Source organism: Emydura macquarii, unplaced genomic scaffold (assembly GCF_026122565.2).
Source record: "Emydura macquarii macquarii isolate MOO-44397 ecotype Brisbane River unplaced genomic scaffold, CSIRO-AGI_Emac_v2 contig_2636, whole genome shotgun sequence".
Lineage (NCBI taxonomy): Eukaryota > Metazoa > Chordata > Testudines > Chelidae > Emydura > Emydura macquarii.
Genome location: NW_027132773.1, coordinates 6,989,470 through 7,001,656, shown reverse-complemented (window position 1 = coordinate 7,001,656; position 12,187 = coordinate 6,989,470). Strand labels below are relative to the sequence as shown.

The window sequence follows — 12,187 nt, the reverse complement described above, 5'->3', positions numbered from 1 at the left end:
AACTGCCTGGGCAATGCCCCTCTGAAGGCTACAAATGTTTGCCAGAACACCTTTGAGGCCATCCAGTAGTCATTCATCATGGTCTTTCCAAACTCCTTTCACTTCAATGACCACCACAACCACAGCCCTCCTAGCCCGCCGGTACCTCTCGGTGGTATCAGGGATCCAGTTTATGAGCATTTCTCGGAAGGCCTCCTTCTTTGCCTTGACAGCTCCCCCATTCCCTTTACTATTAAAAGTCCTATTAAAAATAAAGAGGGAAAGAGCAACCATCATACTGATCGCTCCTATGTGGCCCTGACAGACATGGTATCCTGTCACAGCTGGCACTTTGCCCACTATTAACTCTCCTGACCATTCCAAAACTTCTATTGTTCTCCATTCCAATCTGTAGATCCTTCATCTTAAAGCGTGGCTCCTTCATGGTTCCAGCGTATAGAGACATCCTGCTCTGAGGAGATGCAGGAAGTTTCGTTACACAGAAGAAAAGGGAATACTCACTGTACCTATCTGCAGAAATGGAAGAGATTCCAGGAGTGGTACCAGCCCAGAGTGTCACCCCAAATGCAACTGTGTTACCTGTTCTCCTGGACTACATGCTAGCCTTCAAGAAATCAGGCCTGTCTGTGAGCTCACTAAAAGTCCACTTGGCAGCAATCTCAACCTTCCACCAGTCGGTAGAAGGATCCCATCTTCTCCCACCCAACCACAAAGAGGTTTCTCAAGGGCATAGTGAACCTCTTCCCACAGCCCAGATTCCCTGCTCCTCAATGGAACCTTGATCTGGTGCTAAAAGGATTTACTAGACCGCCATTTGAACCCATGGCTATGTGTTCTTTAACTTACCTGTACATGAAGACAGCATTCCTCATTGCCATCACCTCAGCAAGAAGAATGGGGGAAATAGCAGCCTTCATGGCACATCCCCCCTTCATGGTGTTCATCCCTGACAAGGTCACACACATCTGAAGTTCATTCCCAAAATAACTTCTGCATTCCATATGAACCAGCTTATTCAGCGTCCAGCCTTCTATCCCAAACCTCATCAGAATAATAAAGAAGCCATTCTCCATATGCTCGATGTAAGGAGAGTTTTGGCCTTCTACCTGGATAGGACGAAGGCGTTTAGAAAATCCCTCAGACTTTTCCTATCTATTGCTGTTAGATCAAAAGGAATAGCTATTTCAGCCCAAAGGCTGTCCAAATGGGTTTCGGGATGCATCAAACTCTGTTACCAATTGCATAATGGAACACCCCCACCTGCAATACACACACGCTCTGCAAGGTTGGTCTCCTTGTCAGTCACCTTCTTGAGAGGTATCCCGATATCAGAAATATGAAAAGCAGCTACCTAGGCATCTGCACACACATTCGCAGAACACTGTGCCATTCTGGGGGATTCAGCTGCGGACGCCAAATTTGGTGCCACAGTACTATCATCTGTAACTCAATCGACTCTGAAGTTCCAGCCTCCAATAGTGGGTACTACTCGGAAGTCACCTGTAGTGGAGCACCCATAGGGACACTAGTCAGAGAAGTAGTTACTCCCCTTGTGCAGTAACATTGGTTCTTTGAGATGTGTCCCCGTATGGGTGCTCCAAGACCCACCCGCCTCCACTCTGCTTTGGAGCTGGATTAGTTGGCTCTGTGGTGGAGAAGGAACTGAGGAGGGAATGTCCACATGCGCTGCTAGCCTTGTGGCTGGTGGGGAGCAGCACATGCGCAGGCAGTACAGACTTACTGAAAGTCTCCAATCAGCAGCATGGAAGCGCAGATACACCTACAGTAGAGCCACCCATAGGGGGACATATCTCAAAGAACATTAGTTACTGCACAAGGTAAGTAACTTCATTTTATCCTTCTGTATTACTGTTGCATTGTGATGTATAATATTAGAATGATTGTATCCTCCTAAAAATAACACATACCTTATTTCAATTTCCTCAAGAGAGTCCTTAATACGGACTGCATTCCAGTGTCTTCAGTTGGTTGTGACAGACTTCCTACCAACAATGCCATGCACTTGTCTACAAATAGTTGTTGAAGTTGCAGGAAGCTTTGGACTTCACAATCAAGAACTAAACATTAGTTTAACATCGATTGGTTTGTTGGTGAGTTTCATTTGCATTCATAATGATGATTAATATGGCTTTTATTTCATTAATTTTCTTAATCCTAGTTAATTTCTAGATTGCTATCCAGATAAAGGACAGAAACTGCTTGCTGCTTGTTCCACTGAAGTCAATAGGAGTTCTGTGTAAATGTAGTGATAAGAATTTATCTTTAAGTAAATTATTATTGTAACAGATATGATTATGTAAAATAAATGGAGTTGCAGAGATACTATGATTATCAATATTTTAGTAGCAACATTATAGATTTTAATAATCCTTTTCTGATACTTTGCAGTTTGCATGTACCTGTGTCTTGAGAGCCTAAAAACTGAAGTCCAGAAATAAACACAGTTCTTGATATTGTTTGAAGAATAATTAAATGTAATCCTTCTATAGATAAGAGTTGCTTAGGACATATTTTGCAATACACTTTAAAATGGGCAAATTAGAAACATTTTGCTCCTTCACAATTAAAGCAATTATCAATAGGTACTTAAATATTTATTTTTCCCTACATAAAATGTGTACCCTAAATTTTTTTGTTTGTAGTGGAATATTTCAGATTATTTCTTCCAAAGAGGTGAAACCATTGAAAAAGAGCTGAACAAAGAGGAAGCAGTATTGCAGAAGCAGGCAGAAGAGAAGGGAATGTTGTTAAATCGTCCTTTCCACCCAGCACCACCATTTGACTGCCTTTGGCTATGTCTCTATGCCAAGCTGGGAGAACTCTGTGTAGATCCACGACCTGCAGTTAGAAAGAGTGCTGGACAAACATTGTTTTCTACAATTGGTGCTCATGGAATTTTACTGCAACATTCAACATGGCACACAGTTATATGGAAGGTACAGAGTAAAAAGCTGTTATGGAATAGAGCATCCATGTTTTGGTAGCTACCCTCTCCTACACATGTTTATTATAATACCGGTTTTAATTTTTAAAGGATTTTTAAAGATAATATATAATTTACACACACAAGTAGCTAGGACCTATTTTATCTTAAACTTTCTTAGCACTTCCAGTTAGTTTATTTTTCCTTCTGTGCTGCCTTTAGACCAGCTTGTCACCATTTTTACATAATCTTGATTTTTTTTTTCACCCTCTACACAAATATGCTCATGAAATTGATGCCAGTATTTCAGTTTGTATCCTCTGGTCCAAGACTGTTGTATTGCTCATTCTTACACTCTTCACACAGTTAGATGCATGATTCCATTGCATAAAATTTTGGTGCCCTTTGCGAGAGCAGCATGACCATCGAAGACGCAGTCCAGTCTTTCTTCTACCTCAGATAGGATCCATGTCTTTCTTTCTATCTTACTTGAAAAAAATTAAAGCAATTTTCTTTTCCCAGAGGTGGAACACATGGAAAAAAGTAATGCCTTGGCTGTGTGACTGGGCTGATCTAACAGGAGACTTAGCTTTTCTGCCACTTCTGTTTCTGACCCTCTCCTGCCAGTCTGGCCAATATGTGAAAATCCCTTTGAGCTAGAACTTGGGCAGATTGTTTGTCCCTCATGGGACTCATGTTCCACTTTGATCATGCCTGGGTTGATTTTGCTATCGCTCATGCCATCTGTATGGCACTTCTGACCCATTGATTTCTTGACATCAGGCAATCTAAAACAGTTATAAATGCACATAACTACTACAGAGGCACTTCACAGGTTCCTTTGGTTTCCTTTGGGAATGTAGCATTGTCAGGGTGTGTTTGGTCTTTTATTAGCACTAAGGATATTCTCAAAGGTTCTGATCATGGTGATAGTGGCCCTTCAGTTACTCAAGATCTATGTGTCATTTTATCAGCTGGCTGAGTTAGGTACTCTCAGCTCCACAGGGGCTGGGAAAAATAGAGTAACCCTCCCCAGGCCTTCAGGGACTTACAGGGAGAGGGAAAATGCACATTTTTATTATTTCCTTGTTACATTAACATGAGTTGAAATATGTGACTAAAATAATGCATCCTTTTTCTGAATATCGTAGGTTCTGTTTCACCTGTTGGATAGGGTTAGAGAGTCTTCCACGACAGCTGACAAAGAGAAGATTGAATCAGGAGGAGGCAATATCCTCATTCATCATTCAAGGGATACAGCAGAGAAACAATGGGCTGAGACCTGGGTATTAACATTGGCGGGAGTAGCCAGAATATTCAACACTAGGAGATACTTACTACAGCCGTTAGGTAGGCTCTTTTAATATTTGAAAAATGTATTTGTGGAGGGTTTACTAATAAAACTTACTCAGACAATTTCAGTGCTGGCAGTTGGCTCACTAGATCCCAGTTCTGTCAAATGCAGCAATTCAAATATTTAAAATTATTGCCAGATTTTGTAATATAACTTTTAATTTGTTTTGTGATAACAATTATTTTTAGTTAGATCATTGGCAAAGTATTTAATCTTATAGCTATGTATTCTATGGTATGTGCTTTGAAATGTGATAACTATTGTGGAGTTTGTAATCTCAGGTGCTCAAAATTAGAATTCTTAAGTACCAAGTGCAGCTACATTTGATGTTAAATTCTATTATTCCTGACTCCAGGTGTCAAATATTTGTTAAAAAACATAATTCTGTAAGCATTTCTTGAATCACTGCCAAAAATGCTGTTTTTTCCTCTCATTTATTGCAGAAGTACACCTAATACCAGAGACATATTTTGTAGCCTCAGACTATTAACAGGCTGTGATATTTTAACATTTATATATATATATATATATATATATATATATATATAGCTATCTTCTGTCCTGTTTTCTGCAGTTGACTTCTAAGCTGCATTCTTGTAAAGTTTCCTAAATCCTTCATGTGAGCATCTAAGTGAACTAATTAACGGAGTGAAAAAATTGGGAGTGGTGAGGGTCCACTAGCACAGTAAATGATATACGTAATTTAAAAAAGGAACAAAGGGCATTCCTTAAGGAAAAAATTGTGACTCATTATGAAGTGTAGGTAATTGAAGATTACACTCTATTTTAAATTATTTCTCTTCTCCTTTATCTGTGCCCTTCTTTCGCATAAGGACATGTTTTAGTTTAAATTATTTTATTGGCATCTCTTCACTAGCTGAAATTAATAGCAGGAAGTCCATTGGTTCTTTTTCCTTCAGAACCTTTCATTTTCTCTCCCCTTTGTCATTCTTTTTGTCTCTTCTCTTATGTTGTTTGTTGTTCTCCCTCTTTTACACTACCTTTTCTTCTGTTCTGCTTTTTTCTCATCCTCTTTCTTTTCACTCTGCTCCTTCATCTTCCTTGTATCTCTCTGGCATTCCTTATTTATTCTCCTCTGCCTTTTTATAACAACTCACTATTTGAGCATTTGCAAAGTTATTACCTATATAAAGTAGTATTAATTATCAAGTGCTGACATTGCTTGAACTGGACAAACATGTATAACATAAATGAGCTTACAGTCTAGTTAGGCTGAATAAGTAGAAGGCTCTGAGTTCAGAGATTGGCCACAACTGGAGACAGGACACTGGGTGGGTTGTAACAGTGCTCTGAGGTGATACAGGGAATCTTATTTCATAGATGCCTAACTGGTGTGTCTTGCTCACATTCTCAGGTTCAGACTGTTCACCATCTTTTTTGAGTTGGGAAGGAATTTTTCTCCAGGTCAGATTAGTAGAGACCTTGGAGTTTATTCAGCTTTCCTCTGCAGCACGGGGCGTGGATCACCTGCTGTAATCATATGCCCATATCTCAGTTCCCTGCCACTGTAGGGGCCCTGCATGTTCTCTGCAACAAGTTTAGGGCTCATCTATACTATAAATGCTTTGCTGACATAACTATACCAGCAGAGCTCCCTAGTTTAGATGCACAATGCAGAAGGAGTTTTTCTGTTGGCATAGCTAAACCATCTCCCCAAGCAACATGAGCTATACCAATAGAAGCCATCTTCTATTAGGGTTTTCTGGTATAGCTGTGTTGGCTGGGGGGGTGTATGTTTTTTCACACTCCTAGCTGATAAAAATTGTGCTGACAAATCCTTAGTCTACACTACTAAGATATGTTTACACTACAGTGGCTAGAGCACCACAGATGTGGTTTTTCCATCCATGTATTTAATCCACCTCTCTCAGAGGTGGTAGCTAGGTTGATGGAAGAATTCTTCTTTTAACCCAGCTGAATCTACAGTGGGGGTGAGGTCGACCCTGTCTCTCAGGGTGTGAAAACTTCCACAGATATGAGTGATGTAGCTAGGTCAGTCTAATTTTTAGATGTAGACTAGGCCTAAGCCTCAGTTCTCTGAGAATTGAAATGCTTCAGTCTAAACTAAAATAATTGGGCTCATTATAGGAATATCTGAGTTAAATATAATGGTCTGTGCTGTACAGGAGGTCAGACTAGATGATCTAATGGTCCCTTCTGGCCTTAGACTCTGTGAAATCGATGGTATGGATAAGACTAACAAGATTAGTTCCACTATCCAGGATAAAGAAAATGCATTTCCAGTCATGCTGTGCAACATGTAGGTAGCAGGTTTGGTATAAACCAGTGATACTCAGGGCTTGTTCACACTTACCCGGAAATTTGGCGGCAGTCGACGGGAGCTACACAAACTACGCAGAGTAGTTTGCATGACTCCCATCGACTGCTTCTGTGCGCTGTTCACATTGCGCTGAGCCAACGGGAAAAGCGTTCCCGTTGGCTCAGCTCTACGCTAGTTGAGGAGGTGGATTTATTAAGTCGACTCCCTCATCGATTTGAGCGGGTCTCACTGACCGCTCAATCAATCATGAAAGATCGTAAACATAGTGTAAACACATAACATAGTGTAAACATAGTGTAAACATAGCATAACATAGTGTAAACATAGCCTCAGACTGAGGCTTGTGAACTGCAAGCGTCTCTTCATTGTGTGTCCTGTGGCTCTTTGCAGCACATGATATTAAAACACCGTGTGATTTAATTATTAACCAATCAGGATGCTTTTACTATGTTATTAACTAATTAACTTATCAACTTGCACTAAGGTATTAACTTATTTGTTGTAATAATTATATATATATATATATATATATATAAAGTGAATGAATAAACAAACAATGAATTCATACTACTGTGTCAGGATATTTTTAATCATTAATTTGGCTCCAGAACCACTGAGGTCTGAGTATTACTGGTATAAACAATGATATAATTCTTCTTTATGTGTGTACTGCTTCTGCATTCATCCTTTTTGTTTACAAAATGATTCTTTCTTTCAGAAAGTAGTTGAAGGCAGGTACCTGACCCCTCATCCAACTCCTATGAAATGAAGGGGCAAAAAAGAATGTTTCAAATTGATGCAAACTTTTTTTTACAGGAGACTTTTCCAAAGCCTGGGATGTTCTTCTTGATCACATCCAGTCAGCAGCACTCAGCAAAAACAATGAAGTTTCCTTGGCTGCTCTGAAAAGTTTCCAGGAAATTTTACAAATTGTGTCGCCTGTCCGAGACTCAGAGAAACCTGACACACCACCTGCTATTAATGTGCCTGCCCTCCTAGGGGCAATGACTGCCACTGGTCTGGGCAGATCGTTCATGAGAACTGACTCCATAGGAGAAAGAATTGGAAGATATGAATCTGAGCCACCTATAATAACAGATGAGATTGAAGATTTAAATCTTTGGTGGGCTGCCTGGAGCACCTGGTATAGGATTGGCTCAGAAAGTACAAAGCCTCCAATTACATGTGATAAATTGACTTTCATACCCAGCCAACCTTTTCTCACAGCTTTAATTCAGATATTCCCAGCTCTCTACCAACACATCAAAACTGGTTTCAGCATGGATGATCTCCAAAAGCTCGGTGTCATTTTACATGGTGCTGTTTCAGTTCCAATCAGTTCTGATGCCTCCCCTTTCATTCTTCCATCGTATACTGAGGCAGTTTTGACTAGTTTGCAGGAAGCAGTGCTTACAGCTTTAGATGTCTTACAAAAGGTAATAATACAGCCTTTGAAAGGTAAACCATACTATATATTGGTTCTTTTGCTTTGCCACCTACATGTTGAGTTAAATTAATCTTAGTTTTCTAGTTACTTATGGGTTTATAATGTACTATTCTTATGTAAAAGATATCTTTGCTCCTTTTGAAGAACAATCAGAACCAGCTCACGTTGTCTTCTGTCCCTACTACACTAGGTTTCTTGCCATTCAGCAGCTCTATGTTGATATGAATGGTGTAATCTTTAATAAAATCTCTTCTATCACTATGGAAATACTGAATATTCAGTGCTGTATTTTCAAGAATTTGCTTGCTTGACCGTTAAGTTTTAACACTGCTGTTAATGGGCTGGAAATGGAGTGGAGACTGTAAACTCAGCCACTGTCGGGACAGCCTTTCTTACATTGTTCACTCCAGCAATGTCTGGAAGGATGGTGGTCCTAATTTAAGGACTTGCGGTTTTGTAAAATGGAGAAAAAAAGTTTCAGCAGACACTTTTCTTCTCTGTTTCCCAAATTCACTCTGTAATAAAAATGCTAGTTCTTTGCTGCAAAAATTCTTATTAAAGACTTGGTCCCTGAAGAGCACCGTTCATTTAAATGAAGAGTTTCTGTAATAGAGCTGAAACACAAGGCAGCAAATAAGGGTGATCTGTAATGTTCACATCATACAATTATTTTGTTCTTTTTGTTCAACTGTTTTGTTCTTTTTTTGTTTATTTGTTTTGCCTTCCTCTGAAGCATCAGATCCATAGGTCACATGTGGAGGTGGGATGACCAGTGTTCTGAGATGACAAAGCATTCTCTTTCTAGATGCCTGGCTGGTGTCTTGCTCACATGTTCATGGCCATAGTGATCATCTGATTTGGGGGTGGGAAAGAATTTTCCCCAGGTTAGATTGGTAGGGACTTTGGGGTTCTTCACCTTCATCTGCAGTATGGGTCATGGTTCGCCTACTGGGATCATCTGGGCATATCTGACCTAATCAATTCCCTGACATATCTCGGGCCTCAAGCATTGATGGCACTGTGGTCTCATCTGTTCTCTCTGCCTGTGGTGCATAACAATTTAGTATTCTAAGGATTGACATGCGGTAGTCTAACTAAAGTAATGGGCTTAATATAGGGGTGTCTGTGTGAAATGTAATGGCTTATGATTGTCAGGAGTAGTTATTTCTTATATGGAAATTTAAAAATGCTGCAGATGATTTACATACTTAGTCAAACTCTGAAAGACTACTTCGTAGTTTCTAACATCTTTGATGTGTGTTTGGATTATTTTAAAGTACAGTCTAGTTCCCCACTGGAGAACCTTTGGTAGTTTTTGGACATTGACCCAAAGTGTGTGGATTTTATTAATATTGTGTACATTCTGTCAAGATAGACGCTTTGGAAAATTTTACCCAGTGTGGCCAAGTGAATTTGGCTCTTAAGTCTCATTGTAAATCTGTTTCATGGAGTATTCTGCACTTCTTGCTTTCTAGGTTCCAGTGACTCTGATCAATGTGTGTGTATATATATAAATTGTTTTTTAAATCTGATAATCCTATTTTTGATTCTTAATTTAATTCTAAATTAGTGGAGTAATTTATAGGATCATTGGCTTCTGCTTTGAAAATAAACATCTTGGCTTTGCCTCTGAATTTATATAGCAGCAGAAAGTCGTCATCCTGTTCTGTTCCAATGGCATCTTCTAAGTATTTCCTAGCTAAAATGCCCTGTATTGTAAAGTTATATTATGGTTCTCAGTTTTGTTCCTCATTTGATGTACACTACTTCTTACAATATACCATTTTTGAACTACCAATTAAAGCTTTGTGGTGATAACTTCTTGCAGTATTAAATGTTCCTCAAAGTAGGATTTCAAAATACTGTGGCACAAATCAGCAGACAAGAAAACTTATACAAAGACACAAATTTTGTTACTATGGCTTAGTACAGAGAATCATACTTGCTGAGTCCAGTTTCTGCTTGATCCTGCAGTAATCTTGTATTTATGCTACCATTCTGTTGTCACAGCATTGATTTGTATTGTCTCAAAAGTTTAACCTAATGATCATAACGAGCAAACATGGATTAAACAAAAAATTAACATAATTAGCAAAGATGGCCAATATAAATCTGCATTTATATTTTTGTAATGTATATTCTAGTTTTTCTGAGGGTGGTAGTTCCTCTTTAAAAGCTCTTAATATTGGTGCAGTTGTTGAGTGCTCAAATTTCATGGGTAAATATTGTATTATAATGTTTGGCTTTTGGTTTTTATAGGCCATATGCGTAGGTTCAGAAAACATGCAGATAATGTATCCAGCAATCTTCGATCAGCTACTGGCATTTGTAGAATTTTCCTGTAAACCGCCACAGTATGGACAGCTAGAAATGAAACACATTGCAAACGCAAAATATAATCAGGTAATTTCTTAGACATTGTATCTGTTCCGTTTTGAATATGATGTCTAGTGAACAGTCAGTTCAGCTTCAGATGGATGTCGATTACCAAGACACATCTGTTTTCTCACAATCTGCAAAAGCTTTCTTTACAGCTTGTTCCATCTATTAATTCATAATTATTTGGTTTTTGCAGGTATTTTCATCCTCTGTCCCCATTATAAATTTTTTTTTTCTATTGACACTTTCTATTCCTCTCTATAGGAAAAGCCTTGAATGGATATCAAACACAATAAATCTGAATTTTCCCAGGGAATCCAACAACTATCTTGCTTTATTTTATATTAAAATTTTAATTTGATTTAAATACATAGTAATCTTATTTTAAAAAATTCTTCCACCATAGTGGGCAATTTTTTAATCATTTATGCTGTGAGGAAATAGAGCACGATAAAATGTCTTTAAATCCAGGCACATGCTGATGGTTTTCAATGAACATGAAAATATAATTTCATATAATTTGAGGTAATTGTTATATATGTATTAATTCTTCTTATTCTGTTTGTCCTGCTACACAATGGAATCACACTAGATACAACTATTTGCACCGGTGAGTTAAATTTCCTTAAAGATTGTCCTAATATAGTAGTTTTGCATAAAATACATTTGACCTACTAAAACTTCTTACCCAAATCTACTTCACACTCTGTTACTCAGAATGTTAAGCTTTTTTCTTTGTAAATTATTTTTTGCTTGGATCAAAACTGTTACATTATTAAATGTATTTTTGAGAATCTTGCATGCATTAAAATAACAGGTAAATGTAAAATGTAAGTTTTCTATAGCATAACTAGTGTTTCCATGTTTCCTTCAGTAGTGTACTAATTTTATTTTTCTAGGCAGAATGGGTAGCATTGAATTATGTACCATTTGCTGAGCGATCTTTGGAAGTTGTGGTGGATTTATACCAAAAGACTGCTTGCCACAAAGCTGTAGTTAATGAGAAAGTTCTTCAGAACATTATTAAGGTAAAAGGATTGCATTCTGTTTATGAGCTAAAGTAGTGACTTTTATTTGGAGCCAGTTATTAGGAAACAGTGATAGTACTATTTAGAAGTCTTTCTGCATATCTTAGGCTTTAGTTTGGTGTTTTAAGAACCTGGGGTGGAGATTAAGGGGGATGGTGTATGTCACAGCCCTGATAAAACTGGTTTGGTCCACGTGCTGGAGCTGTGTATTTTTTAAGTTTCCTGATCCTGAGCAGAGCCCAGGCACTTCCTCTGTCTTTGAATCTCTAGGCACAAACCCGGGGTACAAATTTTCCATCTAGCACCACCTTCTGAAAGTTGAGATTCTACAGTCCAACTGTTTAGGCCCTGTGACAGCCAACTCCTCCAGACTCCCCACTGGCTTAAGCACACTCTTTCTCCAACTTTGTGGCACTCTGTCTTACAATTTACCCCTTCAGGGACATGTGATACATTAAGCATCTAACATATGGAATTTGCAAAGGTTCCAAAACCAATCACTCTTTTGCTTTAGACAGCACAAGCAATATACATATATAGTGGAAAAAAAAATCTGTAAATTTTCTGCCTCACTTTCCTCACTTCTCTGGAATGTTCCTCACAAATGGGGTGAGTGTCTTTTTGAGTTTTAGGTCTCTTCTCTTGGACTCCACTCCTCCATTCAAGTTTCTCTTCCGAATCATGGAGTCTCTTTGTCCTCCAGCCAGCTTCCTTTTATCTTGGCTACTCCTCC

General features: G+C 38.6%; 1 protein-coding gene across 3 annotated transcripts in view; it reads left to right on the top strand.

Annotated features, from left to right (window-relative positions):
• MON2 (MON2 homolog, regulator of endosome-to-Golgi trafficking) overlaps positions 1-12,187 on the top strand; it is a 155,248-nt gene that overhangs the window by 94,462 nt on the left and 48,599 nt on the right. For 2 of the 3 annotated variants that reach the window (XM_067564121.1, XM_067564123.1), the window contains 7 exons: positions 1,949-2,111; positions 2,664-2,957; positions 4,096-4,294; positions 7,417-8,036; positions 10,307-10,450; positions 11,019-11,036; positions 11,326-11,454. In XM_067564121.1, coding sequence (XP_067420222.1) covers positions 1,949-2,111; positions 2,664-2,957; positions 4,096-4,294; positions 7,417-8,036; positions 10,307-10,450; positions 11,019-11,036; positions 11,326-11,454 — 1,567 coding nt within the window. The remainder of the gene's footprint in view (positions 1-1,948; positions 2,112-2,663; positions 2,958-4,095; positions 4,295-7,416; positions 8,037-10,306; positions 10,451-11,018; positions 11,037-11,325; positions 11,455-12,187) is intronic. The other variant, XM_067564122.1, reaches the window with a different exon arrangement.